Here is a 17,123-nt window from a genome sequence, read left to right as displayed (position 1 = left end):
GCTGGGCTGCTGTACTGAGCTGGCGAGCCCCTGGGTCATCTGCAGGGCACCGACCCTGACGGTGGCACACCGCTTGCCCTTCAGGTCGGGGGCTCTTCTGCCCTGGACCGGCTATGGCTTGTCCCCAGCGAGATGCCCGGGCAGTGCCTGTGCTGGCCCTGACGCTCAGGAGCTGGCTGGGTGGGGTGTGCTGGGGGGGTGGAGGAGCATCTGCAGACTTGGGGCTGGGGTCCTAACGTCCGGTGTTCTGAGTGCGTACCACTTCCTTCCCCTAAGGACTTAGTGAACATCGAGATGTTCCTGACGGCCAAAGAAGTGGAGGAGTCCCTGGAAAGGCGGGAGACGGCCACCTGTCTGGCCTGGTGTCATGACAACAAATCCCGGCTGCGCAAGATGAAGGTGTGCAGGAGCCCGGGTGCGGCTGTGGGAGGGACCACTCAGGGTGGGGCTGGGGGCATGGCACAGGGGCGGGGCAGACACCTGCCTGCAGCCCACTGGCCTGCACCTGTTGACTCAGAGTTCTGTGCTTCTGGTTTGGGGGGGTGGTTTGGGGGGTTTGGTGTAGCTTTGGGGTTATTTTTTGGTTGTGATGTTTGGGTTTTAGGTAAAATCCCTAAAAAGTGCACCCTGTTCTGCATTATGGTTTGGACAAGTGTTCTGAGCATGGGGTTCTGAAGGAGCAAGGTGCCACCTGCCTGCGTGTGCTCAGCTTGTTAGCGGCTTCAGGTCCTTCCCGCCCCCGACCCTTTAGTCACCGAGGCAGGAAAGCCTGGTCCGGAAGGCCGGTCCGCCTGCAGCGGTGCAGCGTTCCAGGCTGGGCTCCTCTCCGGTACAGCTTTTCTTGAGACCCACAAGCAGCTTCCAGAGTGGACCCTTAATCATAACTTAGAGACCCGAAACATGCTTACTGACAGGTGTTGTCCCCGGAGCTTGCAGAAATGTTTAACTTCTATTAACCTTCCCCTGCCTCCATTAGAAAAACTGTTTGTTTTCTGTTTTCTAAACCGAGCGCCTTTAACCTCTCCCTGGTTGAGCTTGTCATGTGCACATAGTCACCAGCCAAGGGTGACGCTCTCTGCCACTCAGGGCCGCCAAAGCGAGCACGACGCGAAGACGGGACGGAAAAGTAGAGTGGCCAGTGGTCCCCCTAAAGAGAGTGAGGATCTTGGTATGGAAACCATAAAAGGAAAGCCAGAATTGGTATGTAACACTTGCCCTGCTCTCCTGCTCCAGCCCCCAAGCTGTGCCGCACGGTGGGAACCAGGTCCGAAGGGACGTAGCTCCCCATCCCGACAGGTGGTCTCTGCAAGCCCTGCTACGTCCAGTCAACGCTGCTGCTTGGCGAGGGCACCGCCGCATAGCCGGGTCCCGGCGGGGAGGGCGGGCGGCCGTATCTGCGACGGCGGGCTCCCGTCACCAGAGACTCCCGTCACCGGAACATTTAACTGCAGAGAGCGTAAACAGCCGTTCCCAAGTGCTCCGGGAAGACCAGCTAATGACCCAAAAACAGGCTTCTTATGCAGTGTCAGCTGAGCAGAGTAGGCCCAGACAGTGTGCACATGTGTGTGTACACGCGTGAGCGCACACGCAGGCGGGGGAGGGGACAGATGCGTGGCGGTGGGGGCCATGCCCGATGACCATGGATCCCTCACATCAGTTGTGAGACTCTAGGCAAGAAAAGGAACTTTGAGACCCAAGTTTCACATAGCTGGAAAATACTTCTAAGGTGGTGGGCGCCTGTCTGTTGAGTTGACTCCCATCTCCAGACGCCTAAGGACAGCTGAAGCCACAACACGGGCGCTGCGTCTGGGAAGCCAACGGAGTCACAAATGTGCATGCGCCAGGCCCTCCTGGCTCGCATGGGAAGGACCTGTTCAGCCCCCCGTGCTTGGTGTGATGACCTGGAATCGTGGTATTTCACATTCAAGTCTGAGCACCTGGGTTTTGGTACACACGTGTTTGTCCGTTAGCGGACTGTTTGGAAGGTGACCTGCCAGAAAAGAGCTGTACGGTAGTAGAACATGTTTAAACATGTCAGTTGTGGGGAGTTGACCATGACCTTGTCCGTCTGGGATGCCCACCTGGTGGCCCCCTCCTGCCGGTAGAGCTGCTGGCATCCCCGAGCACAGTAGTGGCGACCATCAGGTGCGCTGAGGAGGCAGGCAGGGCCCCTCCCCGCTGTCTCCACCCCTTGGACTCTGCTGGTCTGGCCTCAGAAGGGAGCTCATAGCTGGGGCCGGTTTGTGCTGCCACCCAGCACATAGCATCGGCTCCATCCAGTTGGGGTCAGGACAGACTGCCACCTTGGTGCAGAGGACAGGAGAGGAGGGGGCCAGGGAACACACTCAGGCCCCAAGCTCCTGTGGTGTGGATGTGTTGGGCACCACGTAGGTGGCTCTCTGCACCTTTGCCTCTGACGGCCTGGTGGGCCCCCAAGGAAGTCACACCAGCCAGTGCTCCACCCTGGTGTCCATGGAACTGGGGTGGGGGCTTGGAGGGCTCCATCCCCGGGGCCTGGCTAAGAGGCTTCATCGGAATGCCAGAGCACAGGCTTGGAGGCTCGGGTGGGAGCAGTCCACTTGATTGGTAAACTTGAGTGTAAGCACTGGACATTTGGGGTTGACTGACGGACTTGCCTCATAGACCATCCATGTCATCTCATGATCCAGGTGCTGTGGAAGGCAAAGTGGTAAATGAGTGGAGAACGCAGAGATTTTTCTCTTGTTCTGTTAATTCCATGTATTTTGCTTCTGGTTGGAAATACTGAGTGTTTTCCTGAAACCATATTGAAGATATTTGAGTTTAAATTAGCATCTTTGTTAAATAATCCAGTTTTTAGTCTTAGGTTATAAAAGTTCATTTTTCCTGCCTTCCCCCGTCCCCAGCCAACTGGAGGGACATTGAAGAATTAGCCCTTGGGCTTCTGCTGGTGGTGCCCCCTGGTAGCGTCCCCTCAGAACCACACATGCTATGTTTGGACAGACACCTGTCAGACACGTGGCTGGTGGGCGTGGCAGTGCTGCTTCTAGCAGCTGACGTCCCAGACCTCGTGCCCTCTGCAAACCCCGCGCCTTCCATCTTTTGCTCTGACGGCCCCCACGAGCCCTGTGCTCCTCCTGGTACCACCCGCCCTCCCCAGGGCCTTTGGACTGGCTCTTCCTCTGCCTGGAAGGTTCCCCCCCAGGCACCCCTGCAGACTGTCCCCACCTCAGCCCGGTGTCCCTGCTCTGGGACCAGGCTTCTCTCACTGGCTCTGTGCACATTGCTTCTTCTCTCACTCTTCTGTGAGGCGCCGCCTCCCAGTCTTTCCTCCTCTCCTCCCACCAGGCATCAGAGCCTCGAGCCGGGACTGGCCCCCCTCTCCCAGAGCAGGTTGGGGTGGACAATGCCACACAGGGTTCTGGGGGCACGTCCCCATGTTTTTACTTTATCACGTGAGACCAAATCCAGACAGCTGCTTTGTCCTTGGAAAGGGGGTGGAAACTTGTGTTCTGGGGCTCACATGCTTCCCACGGGAAGTCCTGTCTCACACCCTCCGAACTGCTGAGGGTCTGCGGCCTCCTCACAGGGACTTGGGGTGAAGCCTGGCAGCTCGCCTACACCTGTGCCTGCCTGTCCTGTTGTCCTGAAGCCTGGCCAGTGGGTAACCGCTCAGGGCCAGCAGCCCGTGCGTTCAGTGCTGCTCCCACTGTGCCAGGAATGCTGGGCCCACGTGCTGTCAGAGCCAGGAAAGTGTCGACAGCAGGCGGAAATTACAGTCTTGGTATCAGACCCACCTCCCTGGGGGCTTTGAGCTTGCTTGGCGGGGTGTGCAGTGTCCAGCAGGTCTGGCAGGGTCAGCCTGTGAGTGTGGCTCCGTGGCAGTCCTCCCCAAGCCTGGTCTTGTCTTTACTCCCAGAGTTGCCTGGAGTTCAGCCTGAGGATTCAGGAGTTCATTGAGCTCATCCGGCAGAATAAGAGACTCGACGCCGTGAGGTATGTAGAGAGGGGCCTCCTGGGCTCTGGGGAATGAAGTGTGGAGGGTCAGGTCTGCCCTGACCGGCTGGGCCCTGCCTGTGATCAGTAGGATGCTGACACCTGGCACCCAGGCTCCGTTCTGTCCAGGCAGCATGAAGCCGACTTAGCACGTGTGCTCAGGGCCCTTGGTTCTGAGGCTGTTTCCACCCACCCCAGAATAGTGCTGGCCCTCGGGTGGGCACAGGGGAGCCTTTGGGCAGGAGGCTGGTCTGCGGGTATGGGAGCCTGGGCTCCCCCAGGGGCAGGCAGTGCAGGAAGGCCCAGGTCAAGCCCAATCTGTGCAGCCCGGGCAGAGAGGGGCTGTTCCTTTGGGGCGGCAGGTAGGCTCTCAGAGTCGGAAGGGGAGTTGTTGAGGCACTACGAGAGCTAGACTGCCTCTGGGTCCTCCCAGGGTTGTGTCATTGGGGTTTGCTCTGGCAGATGGGGAGCTCTGATTCTTAAAGATAGAAAGGCAAACTCAGACAAACACCAGGGTCACTTGGAAGGGCTTGGATCGCTGCCTCTGGGTGTTTTCTGAATGGGATTCTGTGCTCGGTGCCTCAAGCCTCGTCCTCCTCCCTGTCCCCTTGAGGAGAGGGACCCTCGCCTCACCTCGCTGTGGCAGACCCTGGCCCAGGTCATATGAAGTGGGGCTTACTTGGTACTGAGGCTCTGGCAGATGGGGAGCTCTGATTCTTAAAGATAGAAAGGCAAACTCAGACAAATCTGGAATGTTTCATAGACATGCGAGGAAGCACTTCAGTCAGGCCGAAGGGAGCCAGCTTGACGAGGTCCGTCAGGTGATGGGCATGCTGGCCTTCCCCCCGGACACGCACATCTCGCCCTACAAGGTAAGCCATGCCTGTGGGCTCTCGGGGCTGGGAGGGCCTGGGCGTGGGACTGCACACCATGTGGGCTTTCCCCGTCTCGCTCCCGCCTTGCCAGTGGGAGGCTTGGGTCAGAACCCCGCATGAGGGGTCTCGGCCTGGAGTGTTTCACGTCTGGGTGCCTCACCTGTTGCCTTCCCCATTTGCCCCATGTTCTGCCTCACCTCTGTTGTCTCTCCGCTGCTCCTCTTGGCCTTGGGGGTCCACGTGGGGTCTGGGCGGGTGTGGTCACATAGCATTACTAGCCAGCTTGCTCAGCGTTGCTAGGGCAGCGTGTCTGGCCTCTTGAAACCAGGTGATGCCCATCTGGGACCCTCAGGACAGCCCTGGTAATCTCTGATCTGCCTTTAGGGTCCTTCTCTTGTCTTGAGAGATGTTACGTGTTTGCAGCTGAACTGCTCACATTGGTGTCCTGGAGAACCTAGGAATTCGGACAGCCTTCCCACTTTCCTTCTGGCTCCTCCCCATGCGGGCCACTTGGCCATCAGCCCTTGATCACACCCCCATGGGTGTCCTTAGGCTTGCTTGGATACACCCTTTGTGTTCTCTCTGGAGCAGCTTTCTCATTTTTGCAACATGGATGGAAGTTTCCAAATCATCAAGTTCTGCTTTCTTTAGATGAGCAGTTCATCCCTGTGTCAGTTTTCTGTTCACACGTTTTAAAGGTAAATGTTTCCAGAGAAGCCAGGCACCCCCCGCTGGCTCCCCCCCACCCTGCACTTTGCTTGGAGGTGTGGCCATCACGTTCCCAGGTCCCTTGCACACAAGCACTGCCTTCCTCAGATACCACCATGCTCTCTGCCACCTGTGCCGGCCCTGCTTGGGACCCTATTGCTGCTGCCCATGGAGACCGGGGCTCTCCCAGCTGTGCCCACGTGTATAGGTGTTTGTTGTTCGGTTCCTCCCACAGTTTTCTGTCTTCATCTGTCTGGGCTCCATGACAGAATTCCAGAGTCTTGGGTCGGAAAGCCTGAGATCAGGGTACTGGCCGGATTTGGGGGTGGCTCTTCCTCCTGTATGTTCTTAGAAAGAAACTAGTTCCTGAATACACCTCCCTCAGCACCCTGTGGGCCTGGAAGTCCACCTGCCGACACCCTCAGCAGACGCTCAGCCACGTGCTGTTCCCAGGGAGAGAAGTAAACTGCCTTCCTTGTGGGCTGGACCAGGCTTGTTCCCTGAGCCCTGATGGTGGGCTCTGTCCAAGGCCCTGGCTGCCCCATGCAGTTTCGTGGGCAGACAGCCCCCAGTGGCTGGAGTGCTCAGCCGTCCACAGGGCAGTGGCAGCATCTCCCCCGCGACTGGACTCACATGGCTCGGTGGTGTCGGGAGTGTCCCGTAATCAAGCCTCAGGTCACGGGCTCTGCAGGAATGAGACTGAGCTTTAACTTACAGTCTCCTCCGTCTCTCTCCCCTGCTCTGGAGAAGCTTTGAGAGAAGGCAGAGAGGGCCTGCCCTGCAGGGTGAGGTGTCTGCTCTGGGAGCGTGAGGCAGGTGCCATCCCCACCTGCGGGCTGGAGGGCTGACCCTCAGGGAGGCACCAGGGCAGTGTGAAGAGAAGCCACACAGTTGCTGTGGAGTTCAGGCTGCGGGGGGACGGGCAGGCACAGCCCACCGACGCACAGCCTCCTAACTAGACACGGACGGCACGCCCGAGGAAGACCAGGGTGCACACAGAGGGGATGGCCCAGGGGGCACGGGACTCCGGAGGGCAGTGCTGGGGTAGGGCCATGCCCTGCCATGCTGAGGGCACAGAGGCCTTGCACCCTGTGGCAGGCAGTCCCAGGTGTGTCTCGGGTTCCCACGAGAAGCAGGGCGATGTGCTCTAGTTAGGGAGAAGTGGCCACACCAGAGGCCCAAGGCCAAGGGTCTCGGGGTGGGGGTTGCAGAGCCTCTGGACTGTGGCCTTGGTCCACTGTGGACTTTGCTTCAATAATAATGACATTAAAGACATTTTTTTATAACATTGGAGTTGAGCGTACTGTCTGCCCGTAGAGCCCCTGCTGAACGGGTGCCCGCATCTCCTCCCTCATCATGGGGCCTGACCCCTGTGCATGACATGCAGGGTTTCAGTCTTGCTGGCATATGCCCTCCCTTGCTGCTCTTGGTTACTCGGAACCTGGGAAGCTCTGGGGACACACATTAACCAGGCTTCCTGTTCTGTTATATGACTGTCCAGCCATGACATGGGGGTGGCTCCTGGCCCAGGAAGTTTCTTTCTGGAGTGAGACTTTGCCCCTGAGACCTCAGTGCTGTCCTTCGGCCCACTGCATCCCCTTCCTGCCACGAGGCCACATTTAGCCCCCCCCCTTTATCATCCATGTCCATGCAGACTTGGGAGTCCAAGCTGGCGGGTGCGGGTTGATGGGGGCGGGCCAGGAAGGCTTTGTCACTCGCTGTCGGGGTTGACGGTCCTGTGCCGTCCCCAGCTCGGCTCTGCCCCATCTCTTGCAGGACCTGCTGGACCCGGCCCGGTGGCGCATGCTGATCCAGCAGTTCCGCTACGACAACTACCGGCTGCACCAGCTGGGCAACAACTCTGTGTTCACCCTGACGCTGCAGGCTGGCCTGTCGGCCATAAAGACACCGTATCCTTTTGGCGGGCGAGGACACCTGCAGGCTCGGCCCTCCTTAGCCTGGGCTCCACATCTGGGGGCCTTCTGTCCTCCAGCGAGCAGGCATGCGCCACACCCCTCCGACTTGAGGCCTTTGCTTATGGCTTGTGTGGTGGGTGCTTGGTCCCAGGCAGTCAGGGGTGGTGGTCGTGGGGCAGCTCTGCCCCCAGCCTCTTGAGTGTTCACTCATTCCCAGACACCACCCGGCGCTGCTCGCAGGCAACAAGGCTGGTGTTGGTGTACCTTCTGGCAACTGGGTCTGGCTGCCATTCTGAAGGCTCCCGTGTGATTCCTGAGAATCTCCTTGAGCTTCTCTTGGTCTGAGCCCTGGCCGTCCCTGGCCCAGTGTCTTGTTTGAAAACATGTGTGGCACAGCAGTCATTCCCCTGCCACCAGAGAGCAGTGGGATTGTGACCCCAATGCCCAAGTGTCCCTCTCGAATGTGGCATGTGGGCCCCTTGGGACCCGGGGCTGTTGGCTTTCGTGGCCGTCTGTGTGATGGGACCACAGTGAGTGTTGTGGGCACTGGCCCCGGACTCAGGTGCCTGAGAAGGGGCAGGCGCACAGGTGTGTGGGGCAGTGGGGTTCTCGGGCTGGGCTGGTACAGCCTTAGGCCATTTTCCTGCTTGACACAGTGTTTGCTCTGTCTTGAAAGAGAGCTCCAGGCTTGATTCCTGCCTGGCAGCCGGGGTGGCCTCAGCATGCCCAGTGCCCCCCACCCCACGACCCTTCCTTAACCATTGCGCAGACAGTGCTACAAGGAGGACGGCAGCTCCAAGAGCCCCGACTGCCCCGTGTGCAGCCGTTCCCTGAACAAGCTGGCACAGCCCCTGCCCATGGCCCATTGCGCCAACTCCCGCCTGGTCTGCAAGATCTCTGGTGACGTGATGAATGAAAACAACCCGCCCATGATGCTGCCCAATGGCTATGTCTACGGCTACAACGTGAGGGGCAACAACGCGCAGGGACAGCGGAGCGGGGTGGGACATGCGGGGGCGGTGGTGGATCTGGCAGACCTAACGGTCTCTGCCAGCTGCCTGCTGTCTGCGCTGGGTGCAGTCCCTGGGTATGGGTCCCCATGTGCAGGCGGCTTGACCCCACGCTGCCCCTGGAGAGCCAGACTGGTGGTCAAGAAGCTGCAGGATCAGGGTTCACAGACAGGCAGGCCTCCCAGAGGCAGCGTGCGGAGAGAAGCTGAGCCCTCCCGCAGCGGTGGGCGGGTGGGCGGGCGCCCTGGAGAGGTTTGGCCTGTGTGTCCGCACGTTCATGTGCCCCCTGCCCCCGTTGTGTTTCAGTCTCTGCTGTCCATCCGTCAAGATGACAAAGTCGTTTGTCCGAGGACCAAAGAAGTGTTCCACTTCTCCCAAGCCGAGAAGGTGTACATCATGTAGGCCGGGCGCCCCATGCGCCCCCGCCCGCCTGCGTTTCTGTTTCTTGCGACCAAAGATCAGTGAGCGACGCTGGGCACTCCTAGAAGGGTGGATTCGGGTCCGCACATCCGTGCTGGGGGACAGCCTTTTGCTGGTAGGACTCCGGAGTGCATGTGAGCCACCTGATGCCCTCCCCTTTCAGAGAGACCTACCCGCGCCTTCGGCCGCTTGGGAAACAGGAGTCGGTTCTCCCGCACCCCCGCCCCCGCCCCTCCTGCCACCCTGCCCCCACGGCCATCCTCGGTGAGGGGGACCAAGGGGCTGCACCTGCGCTGCCGTGGGGGCAGTCTTAGGGTGTGCTAGGTTCAATGTCACGTCATTCGTGCCGCCTTATTTCCTGCTTGAGAATGTATTCACGTGGAAATCCACTGGACCGAGTTCTGCAGAGGCCTTGCTGATGGCTCCGTAACTGTAGATCTAATGCTGTTGTTACAGAAACTAGCAGTCAGTCTGAGTAACCACCGATGACTTTTCAAATCAAACGACCCATTGTAGTTTACACAAAACCACACTGTAGAGGGTTGTATTTAGCGCTTATTTTTGCATGTCGATGTTGATTAGCTAATAAACTGTAAATGTAAAACCTGTTAATAAAAGGGTTTTCTATTTCTTATGTCTGTGTGAGGTGGAAGCTGCTGTGCGTTCTGACACCCTCGCTTGTGTCTGCTTGCCCCAGGCCCCCCCTTGTCTGCAGCCATGCAACAGGGCGGCTCCTGGGGTCCCCACACGGGCCCCATCCCAGAGTCCTGCTGTAGCTGCCGGAGGGTGCTGTGCTCTGCTTTGGGGGAAGCGAGTGGGGCTGGACCCTCTGAGTGGGGTCTCCCCAACTCGCCAGCGCCTGTTGGCCTCCTGCTGCCCATGGGCACCTGGTGCACCTATGGCTGAGCCCCTACTCAGAGCACAGGGTGGATGCAGGGAGGCAGCAGCTCCTTCCCACCATGCCCTCCAGCCCTGCCGCCCTGGCCCCCTGGCCTCCCTCTGACCATCACCTGGGCCGCCCCCCCCATTTCCTTCCCAAAGCCGTGAGGACATCCGTATGTGTGCATGTGCGTGTAGCCACACATCCCAGGCCTGCCCTCCGGGTCCCTTCTGGTCCATTCCAGTGACCACACACATGGGGAGAGCTACTTGGCCAGGAGAGTAGGGGGCAGCCACAGGGTGAGTGGAACACAGCGATTGGTCCCAGCTACACTGGAGAAGTTTGAGCTGTTTGCAGATGAAGCTGCCACAAATGCACTCACGCGTGACTTGCTGGACACCCGCGTTGTGAGTGGAGGTCAGTAGACAGTGACAGTGACGGCCGGCTGGCCAGAGCACTTAAAGCCTCCCGTTCCCCCTCACCCCCCCACCCCCTCCTCCTCTGCATTCTTGCCAGCCTCAGCCCTGCACATCTTAGATCCAGGACATGCCAGTGGCTGACAGCTCTTCGCTCGTGGTGGGCTTTAACCAGCATAGCAGTCGTACCCATTGGAACACACGGGTTCTCTATAAACAGTGTGATGAGTTTTGATAAATGGACCAGGTATAAGCTGCAAGCCCAGGAGTCTTCCCAGACAGCCACACCTCGCTGCACAGCCACCACTGGGACTTTATCAGCACATACATCAGAACACAGGCCATGTGGTCCTTTGTGTCTGACTTGGTTCAGCAGATGCCTCAGGTGTGTCCACATGGCTGCGTGTGTCTGTGGCCCTCCTCCATCGGTGAGCAGTAGTCCACTCCACGCGCACCACAAGCTGCGCATTCTCTCGGTGGACATTGTGTCCGGCTTCTAGTTACTATAAGTCAAGCTGCCGTGAATGTGGCAGGAACAGTTCTTCATGGACATTGTTTTCATTTCCCTTAAGTCAATGTCTGGAAGTAGAAGGAGTCATGCCAGTGCTGTACCTTTAATTTCACAACTGCCAAGGCTTTTCCCAAAGTGCCAGTAACGGTGTACATGCCCGTTGGTGTGGGGGCGTTCAAGTTTGTCTGCGTCTTTGCCAGTGTTTGGTGGCGTCATTCTTCCCGTTAGTGGCGCAGGTCGGTAATCCCTGTGGGCTTATGTGCATTTCCCTGATGGCTGCAGATGCTGAGCTCCTGCCGATGTGGTGAGTGGCTATTAGTCCCATATCTGTTCAAGTCTTCTGCCCATTCTTTATTGGAGAACCCCCTTTTTTTTTCTTTGTAGGAATGCATTCCGTATTGGGGGCACAAATCCTTTGTCTGATACATGTATTTGCACTTGGTTGCCTGTTATTTGACCACCAGAGGTTTTACATTTAGTAAAAGTTCAGTTAACTTTTTCTTTTGTGGCTCATAACTTCTGAGAAAATTTGCCCATTCTAAGGTCCCAACCATATTCTCCCCTGTATTCTAGAAAAGATTGTTTTAGCTTTTTAGGTTTGTAACCCATTGCAATGAACTTGTGTGTATGGAATGAGGAAGAGGCTAAGGACCATTTACCCCCATGTGTTCATCCTGTCGTTACAACATCGTATGTTGAACACATATGTTGAAGGCTTTTTTGTCTCCATAAGATAATGCGAAGTCCCCAGGCTGTCATTCTCTCAGTTTATTTCTGGATGTTCTCCTCTGCGTAGTTGCCTTAGGGTTGTCCTCAACCCAACACCCAGCATCTGAGTCACTGCAGCATTAAAGTACAAATGAGCCCCTTTTGTTCTATGTAGTTTCTACTTTTTCAGAATTGTTTTGACTGCATTTCCACCTAAGTCTTGGAATCAGCTTATAAGAGTACTCTAAACAAAGTCTGCTGGGATTTTAACTGGAATCACGTTGAATCTTTAGATCAGTCTGGGAACTGCCTTAGTCTGTTCAGGCTGCCCTAACACCACCACAGACTGGGGTGCTTGAACAACAGAAATAATTTTCTCACAGTTTTGAACACCAGAGTCAATCTTCCTGGCTCACAGACAGCCTTCCCTTTGTGTGCATGGAAAGACAGCCCTGCCTACTGTGAGGACACTGGTCCTGTCGGATTAGGACCCATCTCATAATTTCATGTGAACTTTTGCCTCCAAATATAGTCAGCATGGGGGGGACAGGCCTTCAACATGAGTTTGGGTGAGGAGGGCAGTTAAGCCCACAGCAGGGACTTAAAAATCATGACCATATTGAGGCCACCAGCCTGTGAATATGGTGTTCTCTGTATCCAGACCTCACCTGCATTACAGTTCTCATTTTACTGCTATTGTCAGTGAGATTTTTAAATTTGACTTCCCAACCATTCTAGTGTGGTAACATACAGACATGTCACTGATTTCGTATATTGATCTTGTATCCTGTGACCCTCCTAAGCTCATTTGTTCTGGTAGCTTTTTGATATGTTATAAAGCATTTTCTGTGTACCGGTTGTAACCTCTGCAAATAAAGACCATTTGCTTGTTCTTGTCCAATCTCTATGCCTGGCATTTCTTTTCCTCCCCTTATTGTATGGGTAAAGCCTCCAGGACAGTCTGAACTAGGAGGGTAAGAACAGAGTCCTGGTCTTGTTTCTGATCTCGGGAAAGCATCCTCTCCCATCATGAAGAACCACATCTGCTCTAGGTTTTCACAAGGTGCAATTATCAGGTTGAGGAAGTTCACTCCTCCTTCCTGAGTTACCATCATGAGAGCATGTTGAATTTTTTCAAATGTTCTTTTCTTCATCTAACGTAAGGCTCTTCTCCTTTGTTCTGATAAGGGTGACACAGAGAACTAGATTAGCTTTGAGCAGTTGAACAAGCTTTAGGTTCCTGAGATAAACCTCTGGAGCTCATGGTGTGGGTCTTAATGTAGTGCTGGATCTGACTTGCTAGTACTTTGCGGAGCAAGTTGTTTACAACGTACTCTATTGTTTGTTGTTGTTGTTTTTTTTTAACGTCTATAGGTTCTGTAGTGATGTCCCCTCTCATTCCTGATATTGGTCATTTGTTTCTTTTCTCTTGAAATCTACTTAGAGGCTTATCAATTTTATGGATCATTCTAAAGAACCACCTTTTGGTCTTTGATTTTTTCCCCTATTGTTTGCCTGTTCTCTGTGTAACTGATTTCTATTCTTTATTGTTTTCTTCTTCCTGCTTATTTTAGGTTTAATTGTCCTTTTTCTAGCTTCTTAAGGGGAAGATTAGATTACTGCTTTGGGGCCTTTCCTTTCTAATATAAACATCCCATACATTTTAATGTTGTTTTCATTTTCATGCAGTTCAAACTATTTTATAATTTCCATTATGATTTTTTTTCTCTTTGACCCACAGGTTACAGAAGCCTGTTAGATAATTGTCAAATACTTGCAGACTTTCCAGATATTTTTTGTTATTAAGTTTTCATGTAATTGTTAGAAAATCTAGTCCATATGGTTTCAATCCTTTTAAATTTATAGAGGTTTGTTTTATGTCTGCCTTGGTAAGTGTTCCATGTGCACTTAGAACATCTGCCTGTTGTCGGGGGCGTGTTCTGCAAGTGCAAGCCAGGTCAAATTTGTGACGGGCAGCCAGTCTCTGCTATCCTTACTGATCTCCCTACTTGTGCTTAAAAGTTTACAAGTGAATTTGTCTATGTCCTCTTCACATCTATGGGCTTTTGTTTCATGTATCTGGAATCTGTTACTAAGCACAAACACCCTCCCTGGTAACAGCTCTTGTTATAAAGTCCACCTTGTCCTGGCCCAGCCACTCTGGCCCTCTTGTTGAGTGTTTGTATGTTAGTTCTTTCTTGATCCTTTTGCTTCCAACCCAAGTCTTAAATTGAAGTCTGTTTCTTGTAGAAAGCATATGCGTGGGTCTTTTTAATCCAATTGGACAATCACTGCCTTTCAATTGAGCAAGTGTCTAGACTACTGATATTTAATTTAACGTGCTGATTATTATTGCTGGATTTGTTACTCTTTTTCCATTTGTCGGGTCTGTCTTCTGTTATTTTTTCTGTCTTTACCTGCTATCTTTAGACTAAGTTATTTTGTCTCCACTGTATGTCTGTAGTGCTCTAGTTCAGTATACCTCTTTAACTGACCACAAGTGCCTTCAAATATGATAAGAATCAGAAACTTACTGCCTCTCTCCTGCCCTTTGTACCCTACTGTGGCCACGTATTTACTTCTACAGACATTCTGTATTCTGTACCTTGCAATACCTTTTTATGTTTTCAGTGACCAATGATTTAGAAAAGAAATTTAAAACAAAATAGATATATTTACCCACGTTTGCCAATTACAGCACTCTTCACTGCTTCTATAGATCTAAGTTTGCATCTGCTAGCATTTTCCTCATTTAAAGAATTTACTGTATGCTTCCATGCAGACCTGCTGGCAATGAATTCACTCAGCTTTTCTTGGTCTGAAAGTGTTCTATTTCAATCTAATTCAGGTTGGGAAGGATAGTTCACGGCATATACAATCCAGGTTGACAAATTTTTTAGTTTTTTCTTTTAGTATGTTAAAGATTTTATGCTAAGGGCGCCTGAGTGGCTCAGTCATTAAGCATCTCCCTTTGGCTCAGGTCATGATCCCAGGGTCTCGGATTAAGCCCTGCATCCGGCTCCCTGCTCAGCGGGAAATCTCCTTCTCCCTCTCACACTCCCCCCTGCTTGTGTTCTCTCTCTTGCTGTGTCTGTCAAATAAATAATAAAATAAAATAAAATAAATATTTCATGCCATTGTCTTCCAGCTTGTGGTGTTGTGACCAAGAAGTCTGCTGTTCCCTTTCTTGTCTTTGTAACTGTTTGTATAATGAGTTTTCTCTTCCACTGCTTTTCATCACTGCCTTTCCATGTTGTGGTCCTGCCGTGCCTTGGATGGGTTTGTGTGTGTCCTGCTGGGTTTCCTCATCTCTGAAGTCCTGGTTGGTTCCTCTACAATATCCTTTAGGTCTCAACACATTCATTTGGGCTAATTCTATTTATTCAGCATTCAATATTGAGCAGCTACTCTGTGCCTGACCTCATGAAACAAAATAAAGACCCCAGTTCTCATGGACCATATGTTCTAAGGGCAAAAAGAAAAAAAAAAAAAAGATTATGAGCCTTGTGTGATGGGAGTCTGAGCACTGCAGAATGAAGTGGTGCTGCCTAAGGAGAGGGCATGAAGAGGCTGATTACAAGGCTGGCGAGGGTGGGCTGGGAGCAGCCTTCCAGGCAGGAGAATGGGCTCTGTGGAGGCCTGACTGCTGGAGGGAGGCAGCAGAGCTGGAGATGTGGGCGGTGGGTGGCACTGACAGTTTCCTCCTAGCTGCTGTGAGATAAGTGGACTCTATGGATGTGAGGGCAGCTGCTGGCCTGCAAGGGTCCCCCAGTGGGTTGTACATGGGGTGCCAGCGGCCCCCAGGTCACTGGCCTGAGCACGTGGAAGTACAAACATCCCATCACCTGAGCCGAGGGAGGCAGGCAGGAGATGTGACTGGGCCACACAAACATCACAGGCCACTGGGGTCAGAGGAGGAGAAAGAGGTGCAGGGCAAATGCACAGCTCTTTGGGGGAGTCCTGCTGCACAAGAGCACCACAACCCTAACAGGCTTAGGGGGGAAGGTGGATGCAGAGCAGGGTTCTGTTGGGACGAGAGAAACTGCATGCTTTTGTGTTGATGGGAACAGCTGGGAGACCGGAAAGGCCAACCCACACCTCAGGAGATGCAGGGAGGCTGCCAAGCTGGAGGCTGCTCAGAGCAACCTCCAGGCCTGGGATCAAGCGCACAAAGGATGAGTCGGCATGCTTCCCACTTTCCTCTTCTCTTTCCATAACTGCATTATTGAGAGACAGCTGCCACACCTGGACCTGCCTCTCTGGACACATCCAGCTCGATGCTTTAGCGTGCTGACTGCCACGCTCCCCACCAGCAGCCACTAATCTAACCCCATGCATCTGCCTTCCCCGGACATTTTGTGTCGATAGAATCCCGCAATATCAGGGCCTTTTAAGGTTCATCCGTGTTATCAAGGGTGTCTGTGTTTTCCTCCTTTTTGGCTGAAGGACAGACGTTCATCTACCATCGACTGATGGTCACTTGGGCTGGTACCACCTTTTGCTGCTAAGAAGGATACTACTGAGGGCATTCAGATCCATGTGGTCCTGGTCCCATGTGCAGAGGTCCGTGGTATTTCCACGGCATTCTGCATCCCCCCCAAGATCCTAGAAAACATGCAACCTACTTTCTGAGTCCCAGTGGAGACCCCCTCAAAGAGCCCCAAGCACCGGGGGCCTCAGTACCTGGGGGTGAGGCAGGTGTTCCTGAGGCAAAGGCAAAGACAAAAGTCCAAGGGGGTGGTAGCCTGTGGGTTGGGGGCACAGAGGCACAGGCTCCAAGAAGGGGCTGGGTGAGGCCACCGCCTGGCCTGGAGGGGACCCCCTGGTGCAAGAGACCGGAGAGCTGGGCGTATCACCCCCAGGCCCTCCTCCCCAGGTGGGGGTGCCCAGGGAACCCACGGGCGCACACGCGCGGCTGGACCGCACGGGTCGGGGCCTGGGCTGCACCAGGGCCGAGCCAGCGCGGGGCCTGGACGAGGCCAGCCTGGCCTGCCCTGCTCAGCGGGCAGGGGCAAGGGGCGTTCTGGAGAAGGACAAAGCCTGGCAAGCACCCTGGCCAGCGCCCGGAGGGGTCCCTGCCTGCACGGCGAGGGCTCCCCGAGCTCACCGCCTCCGGAAACGGTCACCAGCGCGGGTCGGACAGCGGGGCAGGGAGGGCCAGGGCCTAGCGTGCCGTCCGTGCCGGGCAGCAGGCAGCGCGGGGCGGCGGGGTGTCCGGCACCCCCGGGAGAAGCGCGCACCGGCTCCCACCCGGGCCATCCCGGCCTGCCTGTCGCGGTGTCAGGGCCCGGGAATCGCACACTCCTGGGCGACCGCGGCATGGAGACCACGCTCGCACCCCTCGGGCCTGCCCCGCCTTGTCTCGCCCCGGCACCGGCGTACGCGGCCCCTTTAAGAACTTGCTGCGCCCGCCCGCTTTCTTTCTCGCGCCCGCCTCGGCCTTCCCGACCCTCCGGGAGCGCGCCTGAGTCACCGCGCAGATTTCGGCCCCGCCCCGGCGCTCGCGCCTCAGGGCGAGCCACTGGCTGCCGAGCTCGGGGCAACGTGACAGGAGGTGGGCGGGGTCCCCGCCGGAAAGGGCGGGCTAAGGTGAGAGCGGTCGCGTCGCGCCTAGGCGCGGTCGTCGCTTCACTGACCTTCGTCACCGCGCCCTCCGTGCCAGGGCGAGCCAATGACTGTGGCGAATTGGGACACGTGATAGGGG

At 55.1% G+C, this 17,123-nt stretch overlaps 1 protein-coding gene across 3 annotated transcripts in view; it reads left to right on the top strand.

The window, feature by feature from the left end:
* Positions 1 to 9,538, top strand: part of MAEA (macrophage erythroblast attacher, E3 ubiquitin ligase) — a 32,212-nt gene extending 22,674 nt beyond the window's left edge. The window contains exons 4-10 of one of the 3 annotated variants that reach the window (XM_032856601.1): positions 277 to 399; positions 1,087 to 1,200; positions 3,899 to 3,975; positions 4,739 to 4,847; positions 7,335 to 7,468; positions 8,244 to 8,439; positions 8,791 to 9,538. In XM_032856601.1, the coding sequence (XP_032712492.1) occupies positions 277 to 399; positions 1,087 to 1,200; positions 3,899 to 3,975; positions 4,739 to 4,847; positions 7,335 to 7,468; positions 8,244 to 8,439; positions 8,791 to 8,886 (849 nt within the window). In that variant the 3' untranslated portion in view covers positions 8,887 to 9,538. Of the gene's footprint in view, positions 1 to 276; positions 400 to 1,086; positions 1,201 to 3,898; positions 3,976 to 4,738; positions 4,848 to 7,334; positions 7,469 to 8,243; positions 8,440 to 8,790 lie in introns of those variants that run through there. The other 2 variants (XM_032856607.1, XM_032856615.1) reach the window with 2 other exon arrangements.
* The last annotated feature ends 7,585 nt before the right edge of the window (positions 9,539 to 17,123 follow it).

This window comes from Lontra canadensis, unplaced genomic scaffold (genome assembly GCF_010015895.1).
Source record: "Lontra canadensis isolate GAN:19392208 unplaced genomic scaffold, GSC_riverotter_1.0 scaffold1, whole genome shotgun sequence".
Taxonomy (NCBI): domain Eukaryota; kingdom Metazoa; phylum Chordata; class Mammalia; order Carnivora; family Mustelidae; genus Lontra; species Lontra canadensis.
Note: the sequence above shows the minus strand (reverse complement) of the source record. Positions and strands in the feature narration are given on the sequence as shown.